At 34.4% G+C, this 15,143-nt stretch overlaps 1 protein-coding gene and 1 non-coding gene across 8 annotated transcripts in view; one reads left to right on the top strand and one right to left on the bottom strand.

Annotated features, from left to right (window-relative positions):
- Znf638 (zinc finger protein 638) overlaps positions 1-15,143 on the top strand; it is a 75,370-nt gene that overhangs the window by 21,131 nt on the left and 39,096 nt on the right. For all 7 annotated transcript variants that reach the window (XM_032906235.1, XM_032906234.1, XM_032906231.1 and 4 more), the window contains 5 exons: positions 4,841-4,879; positions 6,367-6,674; positions 8,070-8,344; positions 9,826-9,972; positions 11,522-11,644. In XM_032906235.1, coding sequence (XP_032762126.1) covers positions 4,841-4,879; positions 6,367-6,674; positions 8,070-8,344; positions 9,826-9,972; positions 11,522-11,644 — 892 coding nt within the window. The remainder of the gene's footprint in view (positions 1-4,840; positions 4,880-6,366; positions 6,675-8,069; positions 8,345-9,825; positions 9,973-11,521; positions 11,645-15,143) is intronic.
- LOC116904793 lies at positions 13,187-13,378 on the bottom strand. The gene has a single exon (XR_004388455.1). It is a non-coding gene; the product is annotated as a U2 spliceosomal RNA (small nuclear RNA).

The following is a 15,143-nucleotide window of genomic DNA, read 5'->3' as shown; positions in this document are numbered from 1 at the left end:
ACTGCTCCTAGGTTCCTGTGTCCAGAGGGCACTAGACAGGTTTCTCTTGGGTCAAGGATGTGAGCATAAGTAGTTGTATCCTCTGAGCTCTCAGGATTGTCCGCACTTCTGAGAGTTCAGCTCTCTCCTCCATGGGATTTGGGTCAGAGAGCTGGGATGGGTAACCTCCATAGGAGGTAAATGTAAAAAGGTAATTTATTGCTAGAATTGAGTATTCCTTGCTACCACTGAAACAGACAGAATCAGTCCCTCCTAAGGAGTGAGTATATCCCCTTTAAAGTGTTCTGTGTACAGAGCTTTTCCCTGGTGGATCACAGTTATTCTTAAAGGAAGAGAATTAGTTCATCTGACTTGGAAGTTGCAGTGAGTAGCTCTAATTTCAAGAACAGCTAAATTTTAAGTCAAATAAAACTAAGTGTGAAGATTATTGCCATTTCTTTTTTTTTTTTTTTTTTTTTTTTGGTTCTTTTTTCGAGCTGGGGACCGAACCCAGGGCCTTGCGCCTTCCCTAGGCAAGCGCTCTACCACTGAGCTAAATCCCCAACCCCAATTATTGCCATTTCTTGGCCTTGCTCTGAATAGTAGATAGTTCCTGTAGTTTTAGACTTTGGTGAACTCCATATAGAGCTGGTATTTTTCAGGAGTTATTCTGTGATTTTCTTTCTTTTCTTTTCTTTTTTTTTTTTTTTTAAGTTCAGGGTCTCATTGTGTAGTTCAGGGTGGACTTGAACTTTCTTGTTCTTCCTGCCTCAACCTCTTCAATTCTGGAATTATATGCCCCACTTCCCTTTTCTTTACCTTGTTTTTCTTTTTCCCAGTAACTTGTTTAAAGACTCATTGTCTTTGTTTAGACTGGTTTTATAGTGGCTGTAGTTATAAGATACACAGCTTTAGTGGTACATACCCACCGTTCCTGCTATTGAGAGCAAGAAAACCCCTATGAATCATGTAGACTTAAGAGTAGAGGCTTGAAGCCTGGTGGTGGTGGTTCATGCCTTTAATCACAGCACAGGCACAGGCAGTTGGATCTTTATAAGTTCGAACCTACCCCAGAGGGAGTTCCAGGACAGAAATCCTGTCTCAACCATCCCCAACACCCCTCCTGCACCCCTGTACCCCTCCTCCCCAAAAGAAAAAGCATAGAAAGGAAGAAAAAAGTAGAAACTGGGATTGGTCACCTCCATAGGAGGTAAATGTAAAAAGGCAATTTATTGCTAGAATTAAGTATGTCTTGCTACCACTGAAACAGAATCAGTCCCTCCAGAGTGAGTTATTTGCTGTAATAGTTATTAATGCTAGTATCATGATCTAGATACATGAAATGGCATTAATTTACAAGAACAAATAGCATGGGTGTGCACTTAATTTTGTTTAATTTTCCCATCTCTCCTCCCCATGTATATCCCCATTAAAGTGTTCTGTGTAGAGAGCTTTTCCCTTGTGCACATAGGACCTTGATTTTTTTCAACTACTTGAAAGCCTTCCTCTTTTAGTGCTTTATCACTCTACCTTATGCGGGTTGTATTCTCCTGTAATTTTTTCTCATGGTTTCTCCTCAGCTGCAACATATTTACCTACTTAAATAAATTGTCATCTTCATTCTTTGTTCTCCTAAGCTGCATTGAGTTCCATTATGTGTATGTACTATATGTAGTCCACATGGATACATACTCAGTGTCTTTAGTCCTTAAGGCTTATGTTTTCTTCCTCTGTCTTTTCTAGCTTTTTCTGGATTATATATAGAACAAGGAGTAGCTGGTTAGCCTGAGGGGGAAAAAGACATTGTGCCATAATTTTATTATTAAACACAGATATACTGAATGCTTTATAATATATGCTTGATTTAATCTTATTATCGCCCATGATATATTATTGCTAATTTCATCCAAATGAGGAAACGGAGACACAGGGAGACAGTTTCCCTACACCAAATATTTAATACAATTAGTTCATGTAGCTCATGGCCCTTTGTTCTTTTTTTTTCTCTTTAGTATTTTAATATGAAAAAATTTCAAGTCACAGAGAAGTTGGTATGGAATGTACTTGTTAACATTTAGTTAGTTCATTTATTCAAATTTAACATTTGTCTTCTAAGAATAAGGAAAATTTTCAGTCACAACACACCACATTAAGAACATAAACACTAATTCCACAATCTTCTAATATACAAACCTGACTCAGAGCCTTTACAAGTGTTACTGAGAGTACCCATCTGTATCCCACATTCAGGATTCTGCCAAAACTCATGTATTGCAATTTCTTCGTCTAGAAAGACTTCCCTCCCTCTTTGTTTCCTTCATGGGTGCTTTCACAATGTTGACCCTTTTTATAAAAATGTGTAGACTGTCTTATATTCATTCTCTACTTTTGTGTTGTTCCTTAATAAGTTCAGATTGAATGTTCTGTCACAAATATTCATATATGATGCATATGCCTGGCTTCTTGTTGGTCATTTTCTACTAGTTGGTTTGACGGGTGAGGGTTAGACCTATTGCTGATTTCTTTCTAGGGATGTGGGAAAGCAGATACGCAACTTATTTCATTTTTTTGAATGGTGGGCAGGTAAGGGAAAAGGAAATTCAGAGTGTTGTTGGGTTAGCTTTTTAACAACATCTGAAGAATACAAAAACAGCAACAGGAAACTGCTTTACCTTTTCCAAGGGTTTTGGCTTGATTTACTTTTTTGAAAAATAATTTGTTGATCATCTGCCACTTAGTTTTTTTTTTTATGTAAGCTTATAACCTGATTCCAGGACCCTTCCTAATTTACTCCTTCTAAGGTAGTGGTTTTCAACCTGTATGCTTAAAACATTGCAAAACACAGATATTTATATAAACTCATAACAGTAGCAAAATTGCAGTTATGAAGTGACAATAAAAATTTTATGGTTGGGTCACCACAACATGAGGAATTGTATTAAAGGATTGCAGCATTAGGAAGATTGAAAATCACTTTTTTTTTTTTTTTTTTTTTTTCTTTTCTATTTTTCGGTGCTGGGGACCGAACCCATGACCTTGTGCTTGCTAGGCAAGCACTCTACCACCTGAGCTAAATACCCAACCCGAAAATCACTGTTTTAAATGAAACTTTCTAGGTTGTCTCCTTTTTATTGTCTGTTATTTCTGTGCTACAGCAACCAGTGCCTGGAGTGGGATCATATGGAGTTTGCCTCCAGGTTCTTTGTTCTACCATGTGAGCTTTAACCAAGTCCAGGCCTGCTAATATATTCCCTCCTCTCCTCTCCCTTCTCCCCTCCCCTCCCTTCCCTTTGTGCTATCCTTCTTTCTTTCATTTCAGACAGTAACCTGGTTGGTCTGGAACTTATTTATGTAAATTAGATGGTTTTGAACCTATAGAGGTAATGTCTGCCTTTGCCTCTCTAATGTCCAGATCAAGTTTTTAAAGGGCTTCTTTAAAATGCCATATTTTCTTTCAATTCCTCTTTCTTTGATATATTTTTCCAAGTGCTGCTGGATATAACTTAGAGTTTGATATAATACTGTGTTCTGTGTGTTTCAATAGAAAGTATGAAAATGGTAATGTCCCCTAGTGGTTTGTTTTTAACTTATGTCTATGAATATTGTGTCAGTTTATGGGTATGTGCATATGAATGTAGGTGTCTATGATGCCAGAAATATAAGTTCCTCCTCAAACTAGATATGAGTGCTCCTCTTCAAGCGAATACCCTTTTAACCTTGCTAAACCTTCTTTTCAGCCTTCCTCTATATACTGTTTTGTAAAGTGTCCTTTTCTCTCTCTCCCTGCTCCCCACTTTCTGTTTGAGTGTGTGGTGATGGTGGTGGTGGTGGGGCTTCTATTGGCCATAGGTCAGTGTTGGATGTTTTGATCTTCCACCTACTTTCTTTTTTTTTTTTTTCTTTTTCCGGGGCTGGGGACCGAACCCAGGACCTTGCGCTTCCTAGGCAAGCGCTCTACCACTGAGCCAAATTCCCAACCCCCCCCCCCTACTTTCTTGAGATAGGATCTTTCACTGAGACCTGGGGTTCATCATTATGTTAGGCTGGCTGACTTATGAGCCCAAGTTAATGGCATGTCTCTACTTCTACTGCATTGAGATTCAAGCACACGGTTTTAGTGCCAAGCTTTTTACATGAGTTTGGAACTCAAACTCTGGTCTTCTGTTTTGTATAGCAAGTCCTTTATAGACTAAGCTATCTTTTCAGCCCATATCTCACATGATCCATAGTTGAGCTGGTCTCTGACTTACCATGTAGACCAGTGGTTCTCAACCTTCCTAATGTTGTTACTTTTTAATAGTTCCTCATAGTGTGGTGACTGTAACCATAAAATTATTTTTGTTGATATTTGATATCTATAATTTTGCTACTGTTCTGAATTGTAATGTAAATACCTGATATGACTCCTGTAAAAGGGTTATTTGACCTCCCAAAGGGGTCTCGACCCACAGGTTGAGAAAGGCTGATGTAGGCGAAGACCCTCAATTCTTTTGTTTCTACCTTCCATGTCCTGGGAAACCAGGTATGCACCACCATGCCTATCATTTATTTTCTCTACTTTCTGTTTACCACTACCTAGACTTACATTTTGTACCATGAAACACTTTTGTTTATCCTATTTATTTGACTTTTAAAAAATTGAGGTCTTAATGAATGGTTCTCTGATGTATCTACTAGCATATATACCTTTATTATATAGTGGATTATATATAAAATGTTATCCTCAAGAAATATTTATATTACAAGTTCTTACATCACCATACAAATTTAAGATTGAACAGTTTTAACACATTTCAGTTAAAGATGAATTGAAGTTTTTTGTTTTTTGAACTGTTGTTAATGGTGTTTATTTTTCAAATAGATACCCTGATTGGAATCCTGAGATCCTCCCATCTAGAAGGTAATATTTTTTAGCAATATTAATTATTACAACTTTATTTCCATTTAAAAGTAAACAGGAAATTTTTAAAAAATTTTTGAAATTGTACTATTTTTATCATGTTTGGTTTTGTATTTTGTTGTAGATAGAGTCTGGCTAGCTTGGAACTCTGTATATAGAACTGGCTGGTCTTGAACTCAGAGAGATCCATCTACTTCTGCATCTCAAATGCTGGAATTAAAGACATAACACCACAACACTCTGCTATTGTGTTTATTTTTAAACAGTTGGAAAATCTAAAAGTTGATAGATCTTTTTATTCCAGCTTAAATGCGTTTTCTTCTATGGGTTTCACTTTCTTTAGTCTTAATATTTTGTTTTGATCCTATTACCATTTTGTGTTTGTGGGAACTTAATTATACCTTGAAAGCTCTATTTAGTTTTGAGTTCCTTTAGGGTCTATATAGATATGTTCAGAAGTCAGTGAAATATGTTTGGATGTCATAGACTCTTGAGAATTTATTAAAAAACCGTTTATATAAATAATTCCTAATTTCTTTACATAACTTAAAATAGTTAGAAAATAACTGATACAGAGAAAAATCTAAGAAGATTAAAATACTCTAATATAAATTAGAAAGGAAAAGGTTCTAAGCAAACTGAAGGTTATTCATCTGTTTGGATTGCTTTTTTCTGTGCTCATAACAGTGGATGCATTTCATTCATTCATTCATTCATTCTCTGTGTGTGCGTTTGTTTGTTCATGTATGCATGTGTATATACATGCCCATGTGCCATGTTGCTTGTGGATGTCAGAGGACAACATTCTAGAGTTGGTTTTCTCTTGTAAACTTAATGGGTCTGGTGATCAAACTCAGGTTATTAGGTTGTGCAAGCAACTCCACACACCCAGCTGTTTTGTCAGCCCAGTAGACTGTTTTAAATAAACTACTATTGAGCCAGGCATGGTGTCTAACACCTGTAATCCCAGCATTTAGGAGACTCAGATTGAGGATTGTCACAAGTTCAGAGTTAGCCTGGGCTTCATAGTGAGAGCTTTTCTCTAAAACAAAAACAAACACAATGAAAGGTCTGGAAAAGGGGCTGGGGATTTAGCTCAGTGGTAGGCGCTTGCCTAGGAAGCGCAAGGCCCTGGGTTCGGTCCCCAGCTCCGAAAAAAAAAACCAAAAAAAAAAAAAAAAAAAAAAAAAAAAAAAAAAGGTCTGGAAAGATTGCCCAAAGGTTCAGAGTACTTACTGCTCTTATAGGGGACATGAATTCAGCTCCTAGCATCTATGTGGGGTGGCTTACAACAATATATAATTCCAGCTCTAAAGAATCTGATACCTCCATGGGAACCTGGGCACATACTCAGGCTTGTACACGCTTACAATGGTATACACACTCATAAATAAAAATAAGTGTTTGTTTAAAAAATTACCTGTCATTTAATACAGTTTAAATCAACATTAAATTGCTGAGTCTTGTTTCTGTTTTCTACTCTGTAGAAATGAGAGCAATAGGAAAGAAAATGAAACTCCAAGAAGACGTTCTCATTCCCCCAGTCCCAGACATTCTAGGAGATCAAGCTCAGGTCACAGAGTCCGTCGATCTCGAAGTCCCGTTCGTTATATCTATAGACCAAGGAGTCGAAGTCCAAGAATTTGCCACCGTTTCATTTCTAAATATAGATCCAGATCTAGATCCAGATCCAGGTCCCGTTCTCCATATCGTAGTCGAAATCTCATTAGAAGAAGTCCGAAGTCCTATCGGTCAGTTAGTCCAGAAAGGACATCAAGAAGATCAGTGAGATCAGGTACACTGATAATCCTAATGTGTCATTTTGTTTGAGTTTTGGAAATGAGCTATTGTATTTTTATTAAATTTTAAAGTTGCTATATAAAATTGGAATCACACTTGAGAGTCTGTTATTCTTGTAACTTTGGTAGATATATGGAAAGTTTAATTCAACAGCATCCATTTTAAAAAACAAGGACTGAAGATAAGCTGGATGGTATACACCTGTAATTCCAGCAAATTGGAAGGCTGAGGTAGAGGATTGAGAGTTCAAGGTTATTTTCAACTACATAAAATAAATTTGAGGCTAACTTCATACTTTGAACAATTATTTCCTAATTATTTAATGATTATATAGTGACTTCTAAAAGTCACTCATATACCAAAATATGTACATGCATACATGCATGCATACATACATATATACATGGCCTATAATGAAAGAAACCATTGTTGATGTTAAGGTTGTGCTTTACACATGTCTTTAACTGTATTCAGTATATTTAAAGAAATTGAATGGAAATGGGAATAACTAAAATGTGTAAGCTGACTAATCTCGGGATTGTCCAAGACCCTAAGTCCCTAATAGGGGTCTATAGGTCTTTTCAGAGTTGTGTAAGCTCTTTTTTCCCTTTTCCAAAAACAAATCTGTGTTTGGGTTCATTTTCTTTATACTTCGAGCTAAAAGTATGCATATAGCACACACATAGTGAATTAGATACAGAGCAGAGCTTAAAAAAAAGTTAACTTTCAAGCTCAGTGCTAACATGCTTAAGAAAATGTGGAATGATATTAATCATCTCATGCTATTGCTAGTAGTTAATTTTCATAAAAGTATTAATATGGAAGTATTATTAAATTAGTTAGCAGTTTTAAAATTCTATTTTAACTTCTGATGTGTTAAATAAAATAAATAAGCTCTAGGATCTTGATTATTAAGAGACCCTATAGCCAAAATTTTGAGGACTGTTGACATAAGGAAAGATCACTGAACAAAGGAGCCACTGCATAGAAAGATGGAAGATGAGAGGCTGTAGACTGAGAACTGCGTGTTCGTGCGTGCCCGTGTGCATGCTTACATACAGTGAGTGAGCTGCATACTGAGCACAACCAGTATTGATCTCTAATCTTACTCATGTTACTCACAGTGTTTTGAAATGGTCTTTTAAGTTTTATTTTTTTAATTTTTCTAGATTGTATGGTTTTATGAACATAGTCTTGTAAAATAATTTATCATTAAATAAATATGTGCTTAATAAATGCTTGAATAAATAACGAGTATTCTTTGGGATAAAATGACCCTTCTCTCCAAAAATCCCAGTAGATAGCAGTGCTGTGTTGTCATAAAAAGGCTACATGCCATTTAGTTCATTTTAATTTGTATGTATGAATATATGTATTTTTTTCTAACCAGATAGAAAAAAGGCATTAGAAGATGGAGGACAACGGTCTGTACATGGGACAGAAGTTACTAAACAGAAACATGTTGAAGCAGTTGATAAAGGGCTCTCACCAGCACAAAAGCCTAAACTTACGAGTGGAACGAAACCATCCACGAAATCTATAAGCTCTGTAAAGAGTGACTCACATTTAGGAGGACATTCTGCACACAAGTCTAAGAATCTTGAAGATGACACTTTACCTGAAGGTAAACAGGTGTCTGGTAAAGGTGCCTTGGTCCAGCGAAAGGTTAGTAATTCTTTTGTGGATTAGTTCAGTGTACCTGCGTTTGTTACTATGACAAATAGAAAAAAAATTGGGTCTTTGGGGTCACAGTTCCTATAATTTGTAATCAATATTTATTAAATTGCTTGGATGTGAGACAGGTTTTTTCCTTATGAGTAATAAAAGCCCAATAATTCACTCTTGTAGCTTAGGAATCCCAGATGGTTAGTGTTTGATGTGCCCAAAAAAGTTTTAGTTAGGGTAGTGCATATTCTTGTAGTGTAGTTAGGCAGGCTAAAGCTTCTTAACAGACATTATCTCAGAACAAAAGCTTATGCTGTGATATATTTATGAAGAGTTTGGTTAGCTTCAGGAGCTGTGTGGCTGGAGAATTTAGCACAACCAGTATTAATGAACCTTAATTTTTATCAGCTTGAAGTTAAGAATTGATGATTTTCTGTCTGCTTTCAGTGTAGTAGTGTTTGTTTTTCAGTGCTGATTTACTGGTGTATTTTGATTATAACCTACTTGTTACTATACTGGCATACTCATATTTTGTTGAATTACTGTTAAATAACATCTAAAGTGTCATTTGTATAATTCTGGTAGGCCTAATATTTTATAATATGTACTTTTGATATTGTCTAAATACACTGAAGACTTTCGACAATTATATTCTGTGTTCCAAAAGGTTAAATTTTGGTTAACCTTAAAACAATATATAATTACAAAAGTTTGAAGATTATTAGGAATATTGAATATAGGGAAAATTTTTAATCTGACAAGATTTTGTTTCAGGACTTCTGTTGATAGGATTTTCAAAAACTTTTCCTTTTTTAGTTGATTTTTGGTAAACTTGGTATTATGTATAGCCAGATTCCTTTCTATTGTTTATTTTGAAACGGAGTCTCTTTATTACGTATCTCTGACTGTCCTGAAACTCACTATGTAGATTAGGCTGTCCTGGAACTCACAAGAAGTCTACCTGCCTCTGCCTCCTGGATGCTGAAATTAAAGGCATGTGTCACTATGCCTGGTTTCTTTTGTTGTTGGTCCCCCCCCCCCCCTGGAGCTGGCAAGCGCTCTACCACTGAGCTAAATCCCCAACCCTGTTGTTTGTTTTTGAAATGAAAATGGAACAGTCAACACCTTTATTATATGAGTTACAGATGATGACTTACTCACCTTTCTGAACTCATAGCTGTCTGCTCTGCCACACTGGCCTAGTCTTGGGGCAGTGCTGACAAGCAACTTGCCCTCGATTCTTTTTAAAGACAGTGTCTTGTTACAATGCATTAGCAGTGTGTACCTGGCCTGTATGAGTTCTTACATGTTCTGTTACCATCCCTTGAATTACTGGAATGGAGAATGAAACAGAAATGTACTATCCAAAAGAGATCCATAAAAGTATTAAATTGAATAGTAGAAATTATATGTGAAGTTATGACTACTGTACCTTATGGCTTATGTGCTTTCTTTTTAATTTTTTTTCATTCCAAAATCAGCCACGGAAAGATCAATCTTTGAGTTCCAACTCAATTCTTCTTGTGTCTGAACTTCCAGAGGATGGCTTTACTGAAGAAGATATTAGAAAAGCATTTCAGCCGTTTGGGAAAATTAGTGATGTCCTCCTTGTTCCTTGTAGAAATGAGGTGAGTCATTTAGTCAGTTGTGAAAATTCATGCAGACTTGTTGCTATTGTTGATATCCTAGCTGCTTTGTGCTATCTGTGTGTCATAATTAACTATTCATAGTATTTGTATTGACAGGAAGAGTACCCAGGAATGAACAAGGTTCCAGGGAATTGACTTATTTACATAATAAAGTGCCAGATGATAAATACTTAAGGTTTCATAGGCTGGTCATAGGATCACAGTTATTTTGCCTTTGTGCTGTAGAAGTAGGTATGGATATATAAATAAGGAAGCATTGCTATGCTTCTAAAAATTCTAAAAATAAAGGTGAAAGTTAGAAAATAAATCTTTTTTGTACAGTTTGTATTGTTTACATGCATGTTATATTCATGATAAAGTTTGAGAATTAGGGACCAACCCTAGACTAAGGATAATAGACTAGTGTGAGTTAAGGCAAAGTGAAGACATGATAGTTGCCTTAAAGCAAGAGGCTTTAAATATTTTGAGGTTGGCATTTATCTCATGATAGAGTGCTTGCTAGGCTCTGGATATGGTCCTCAGCTCAAAAATACAAATTACGCATGCATATCAGGCTTATGGTCATGCATGCGATTTCAATTAAATACAGTGGGTCACAAACCAGAAAAGAAATGAAATACAATATAAAAGAGAGGCTTGCTCAGCAGATGAAGGATTCAGGGAAGGGAGTGGGTAAGAAAAGACTATGGTGATCATCTTAGATGTGATATCTGTAGATCAAAACCAAGTCTATAGTTTCACTAGATAAAACTGACCAACCCAGAATATATCCTACAGGGTTTTATGGAAACTAAAAGTCTATAATTTATTCCACATTTTTTAAGTTTATGTATATGGGTGTATTATCTACATGTAGTCTGTAGACCACATACCTGCCTGGTGCTGCAGCGACCATAAGAGTTCTGGAAAAGTACCCAATGCTTTTAACTACTGAACCATCTCTCTAGCTCCTTTCCTCATTTCTTATCACTTAAAAATATTATTTGCTTAATATGGATGAACGTTCAGTAGAAATAAGTAACATTTGTTTGGTAGTTCCAAACCTTAGTGAAATAATATATATTTTTAAAAACTTGCTTATAAAAAAAAAAACAAAACAAAAAACCAGACTCAAAGTAAACTAGACTAGATCTTGGCTCTCCTCCAAATTAGCCATGCCTTCCCATTTCTTCCTGTCCCAGGAGCCTGCTATGGACTCTTATCTTGGTAATGACGTAGAACTTATTTAAATTATATATCGTATGAGAAACATCCTTAAGATCATATTATAAGTTAGCAAAACAAAATGATAAAAGCACCAGTTCTTATGTTCCACAGAGAGCATTAAGTCTATTTTAAAATGCAGAACCATAAGTCTAGTGAGGTGGCACATGGATGGTAGCGACAGGAGGGTCAAAATTTGAAGGACAGCGTTGACTACATAGCAAAGCAAGGCCAGCCTGGATGAGACTGTCATAAAAAGAATGAATATAAATAAAATCAATGCTTTTAAAATAGATTTTTCATTCACACACAAATTTTATTTTAGGCTTACTTGGAGATGGAGTTTAAAAAAGCAGTTACTTCAATCATGAAGTACATTGAAACAATGCCTCTTGTGATAAAAGGGAAAAGTGTGAAAGTATGTGTTCCAGGAAAGAAAAAGCCACAGGTAAATTGAATTTAGATGTTTTTGTTACTTTAACTTTTTAAATGTAAGGGATACATGTAGAAAAGTACATAAGGGGTTGGGGATTTAGCTCAGCGGTAGAGCGCTTGAGGCCCTGGGTTTGGTCCCCAGATCAGGAAAAAAAAAAAGTACATAAATCTTAGTCCAAAGAATTAAAACCTTTTTTATTTGTCTACGTATGTACCACCACAACTAGTATAATGTTAAGTGATGAACAGCAGACAAGGCAGTATAGTAAGTACCAGGGTAACAGACGCTGAAACGGCCACCTGGGTTGCCAAGTAGAATATTGACGGCACCGTAGAAGTCCCCATAACTACTTTGCTCCAGTTCTTAAACTTTCTCTTCTGCCCATCCTTTGTTTATGAAACCATAATTATGCTTACAGGTTTTGAACTTTACATCCACATGTTCACTGAAGCCTTTTGTTTTTTTAGACATACCAATATTTGAGTTTAGTTTTTCTAGACCATTTCCTATGTTGTAATGTCCATAGATAATATCTATAGAATTATTTAGAAATTTTCAGGGGTCTAGAGAGATGGCTCAGTGGTTAAGAGCTCCGACTGTTCTTCCAGAGGTTCTGAGTTAAATTCCCAGCAACCACATGTTGGCTCACAACCATTTGTAATGTATCCAAAACCTTCTTCTGGTGTTTCTGAAGACAGCTACAGTGTACTTACTCTACAGTGTACTCACATACGTAAAATAAATAAAAATCTTTAGAAAGAAAGAAAGAAATTTCCAGTAAGTTTTGCTTTGGTTATATATGTTTGACAGTTTACCTTTTTATTTGCTATAGAATGCCTTCTTTAGAGATTCATTAATATATAATTCCTTAATCAGTATTAATTTAATCTTAAAAGTGATTGAGTCTTTTCTAATTTTTTGTGACTTTTATGTTGTGATTATGTTTATCTTGACAGTTCCTTATAGATACTTGAATTATTCCTTTTTTTTTTTTTCTTTCCAAAAGCAAGACTTTAGTTAACTCCTCATGACTTTTATTGGCCACCATTTTGTATTTATGAATTTCTTCAATTCAGAAATCTAGTGGAAATATGCTGTATTATTTTAAAAATAATTATTAGTTATCTATGTTAAACCTCCTTTGTTGAGTTGTCTATATCTTTTCCACTTTCTATTGGTATTTTTGTTGATTTGAAGGGAGTCACTATATAGGCCAGACTGACCTCAAATTCCTAACCCTGCTTCAGCTTCCCTGCTGTAATATAGGCATGAACCATTACATGCAGCTTTCTATGGTATTTTTATCTTCATATGAATGCATTTATAGGTGTTGTTCTATCCTTCATACTAACTTAGTATTCTGTAATCTTGGAATTCTGACAATGTAGAAAGCATTGTCTTTGGTATGTTGCTTCATATATATCTAAGCAATATAAAAATATATATGAATATATATCTATAAAATATTTTAAATTTCCATATACTAGAAATGAGCCAGTATGATTGATGGCTCAGTGAAGTAAGGCACTTGCCACTGACTCTGATGACCTAACCACGTGGTAAAAGGAGAGCAGCAACCAGCCTGTGGAGGTGGTTCTGTGAATACTACACTTCTATTATAGAACACTCATAAATAAGAAGGTGCGCAATAAATAAGATAAATGTAAAGAATATTTTTCATTTCCATATGCTTGAATGCATTTATATTTTCTACACTTGATCTTAGCCAAAAGGCCGAGAAGCGATGCATTTATATTTTCTAATGTGGATTTTGCTTTTCTCATTTGTCATGTTTTATAAGATCATCTCTAGTTCAGGGCCAAAAATATAGTCTGTTTTCTTGCTGTTAAAAAATTATACATATATACATATAAATATTATATTATAATAATATTTATAAATATTATAAATATTATATTTATATTATTGATATATATATATCAATATGAATTATATAATATTATATAATTATATATATAATTATATTATATTATAATATTATATTATATAATATTATATAATTATATTATATTAACTCCTCATGACTTTTATTGGCCACCATTTTGTATTTATGAATTTCTTCAATTCAGAAATCTAGTGGAAATATGCTGTATTATTTTAAAAATAATTATTAGTTATCTATGTTAAACCTCCTTTGTTGAGTTGTCTATATCTTTTCCACTTTCTATTGGTATTTTTGTTGATTTGAAGGGAGTCACTATATAGGCCAGACTGACCTCAAATTCCTAAAATTATATATATAATATTATATAAATAATATATAATATTATATAATATATATAAAATTATATATATAATATTATATATATAAAATTATATATATAATTATATTATATAATTCATAAATATATATATGAATTATATAATATTATTATATTTATATCAATATTATAATATTTATTATATTATAATATTATAAATATTATAAATATTATAAATATTATAATAATATTTATATTATATAAATAATATATTATTTATGTTATAATATATAATAAATATATTATAAAATGTATAATCTGGTTGGGGTCAGTATTATTTCCAAAACAGGTAGGGACCTAAACCCAAAACCTCTCCTTTCTCAACAGTTTGAAAGCTGCTTGTGTACAAACTACTCTACATGCATAGATCTGTTTGAAATTATTCTTTTGCATAAATAGAGTTATTGAATGGTATTACTATATAGTTTTCAATTGTTATAATTCCTTGTTTTTCTGGTAGAGTTCTTTTTCTTTGTTTTCTATTTAAATTGATGTTAATAAGTCTGTTTGAGTGCGTTTGTACGTGTAAACAACACATGCGTGAAGATAAAAAACAACTTGTGGGGTTCAGTCCTTTCTTATTTTGTGGATTCTGAGGTTCAAACTTAGGCTTCAGGGTTGGCAGTGAGTTAGTTCTCTTAGCCAGTGAGTCTTTCATAATGTCCCATTTTCGTTTAATCGGGAGCTAATTTTATCATTCATTTAGTGTCTCTAATAAATACTGAGATTTGACTTGCTTATATTGATGATTTTACATTACATCTATTCAGAAATACAATTTGTCATTCTATTTATTTACATTTTGTGCTCTTTAACAATTGTGTGTGTATTACTTTTTATTTTATTGGTTGCTCTTTGTATGTATGTGCACCGTGTCCATACCTGCTGCACTTGGGAGTCACAGGAGGCTATCAGATCCTCTGCAACTGGAGTTACAAACAGTTGTGAACTGCCATGTGGGTGCTGGGCATCAAACTTACATCTTCTAGAAGAGCAGCCAGTGACCACTGAGCCCCAAATTTTATTTTGTAAATTTAAATTTTACTTATCGTTTTGTGTGTCTGAAAAACATACAGATACAGGCACATGCGTACTGTAGTGTACATATGGAGGACAACCAACAGTTCTTAGGAATTGGTTCTCTTTTTTTCTCCCTAGAATCTGAACATCAAATTAGTTGGATTTGTTCAGCAAGTACCTTTACCTACTAGTCCATCTTGTTTACCCAA

Source organism: Rattus rattus, chromosome 6 (assembly GCF_011064425.1).
Source record: "Rattus rattus isolate New Zealand chromosome 6, Rrattus_CSIRO_v1, whole genome shotgun sequence".
In the NCBI taxonomy this organism is placed as follows: Eukaryota; Metazoa; Chordata; class Mammalia; order Rodentia; family Muridae; genus Rattus; species Rattus rattus.
The sequence above is the reverse complement of the archived record's forward strand: the minus strand, read 5'-3'. Positions and strand labels throughout refer to the sequence as shown.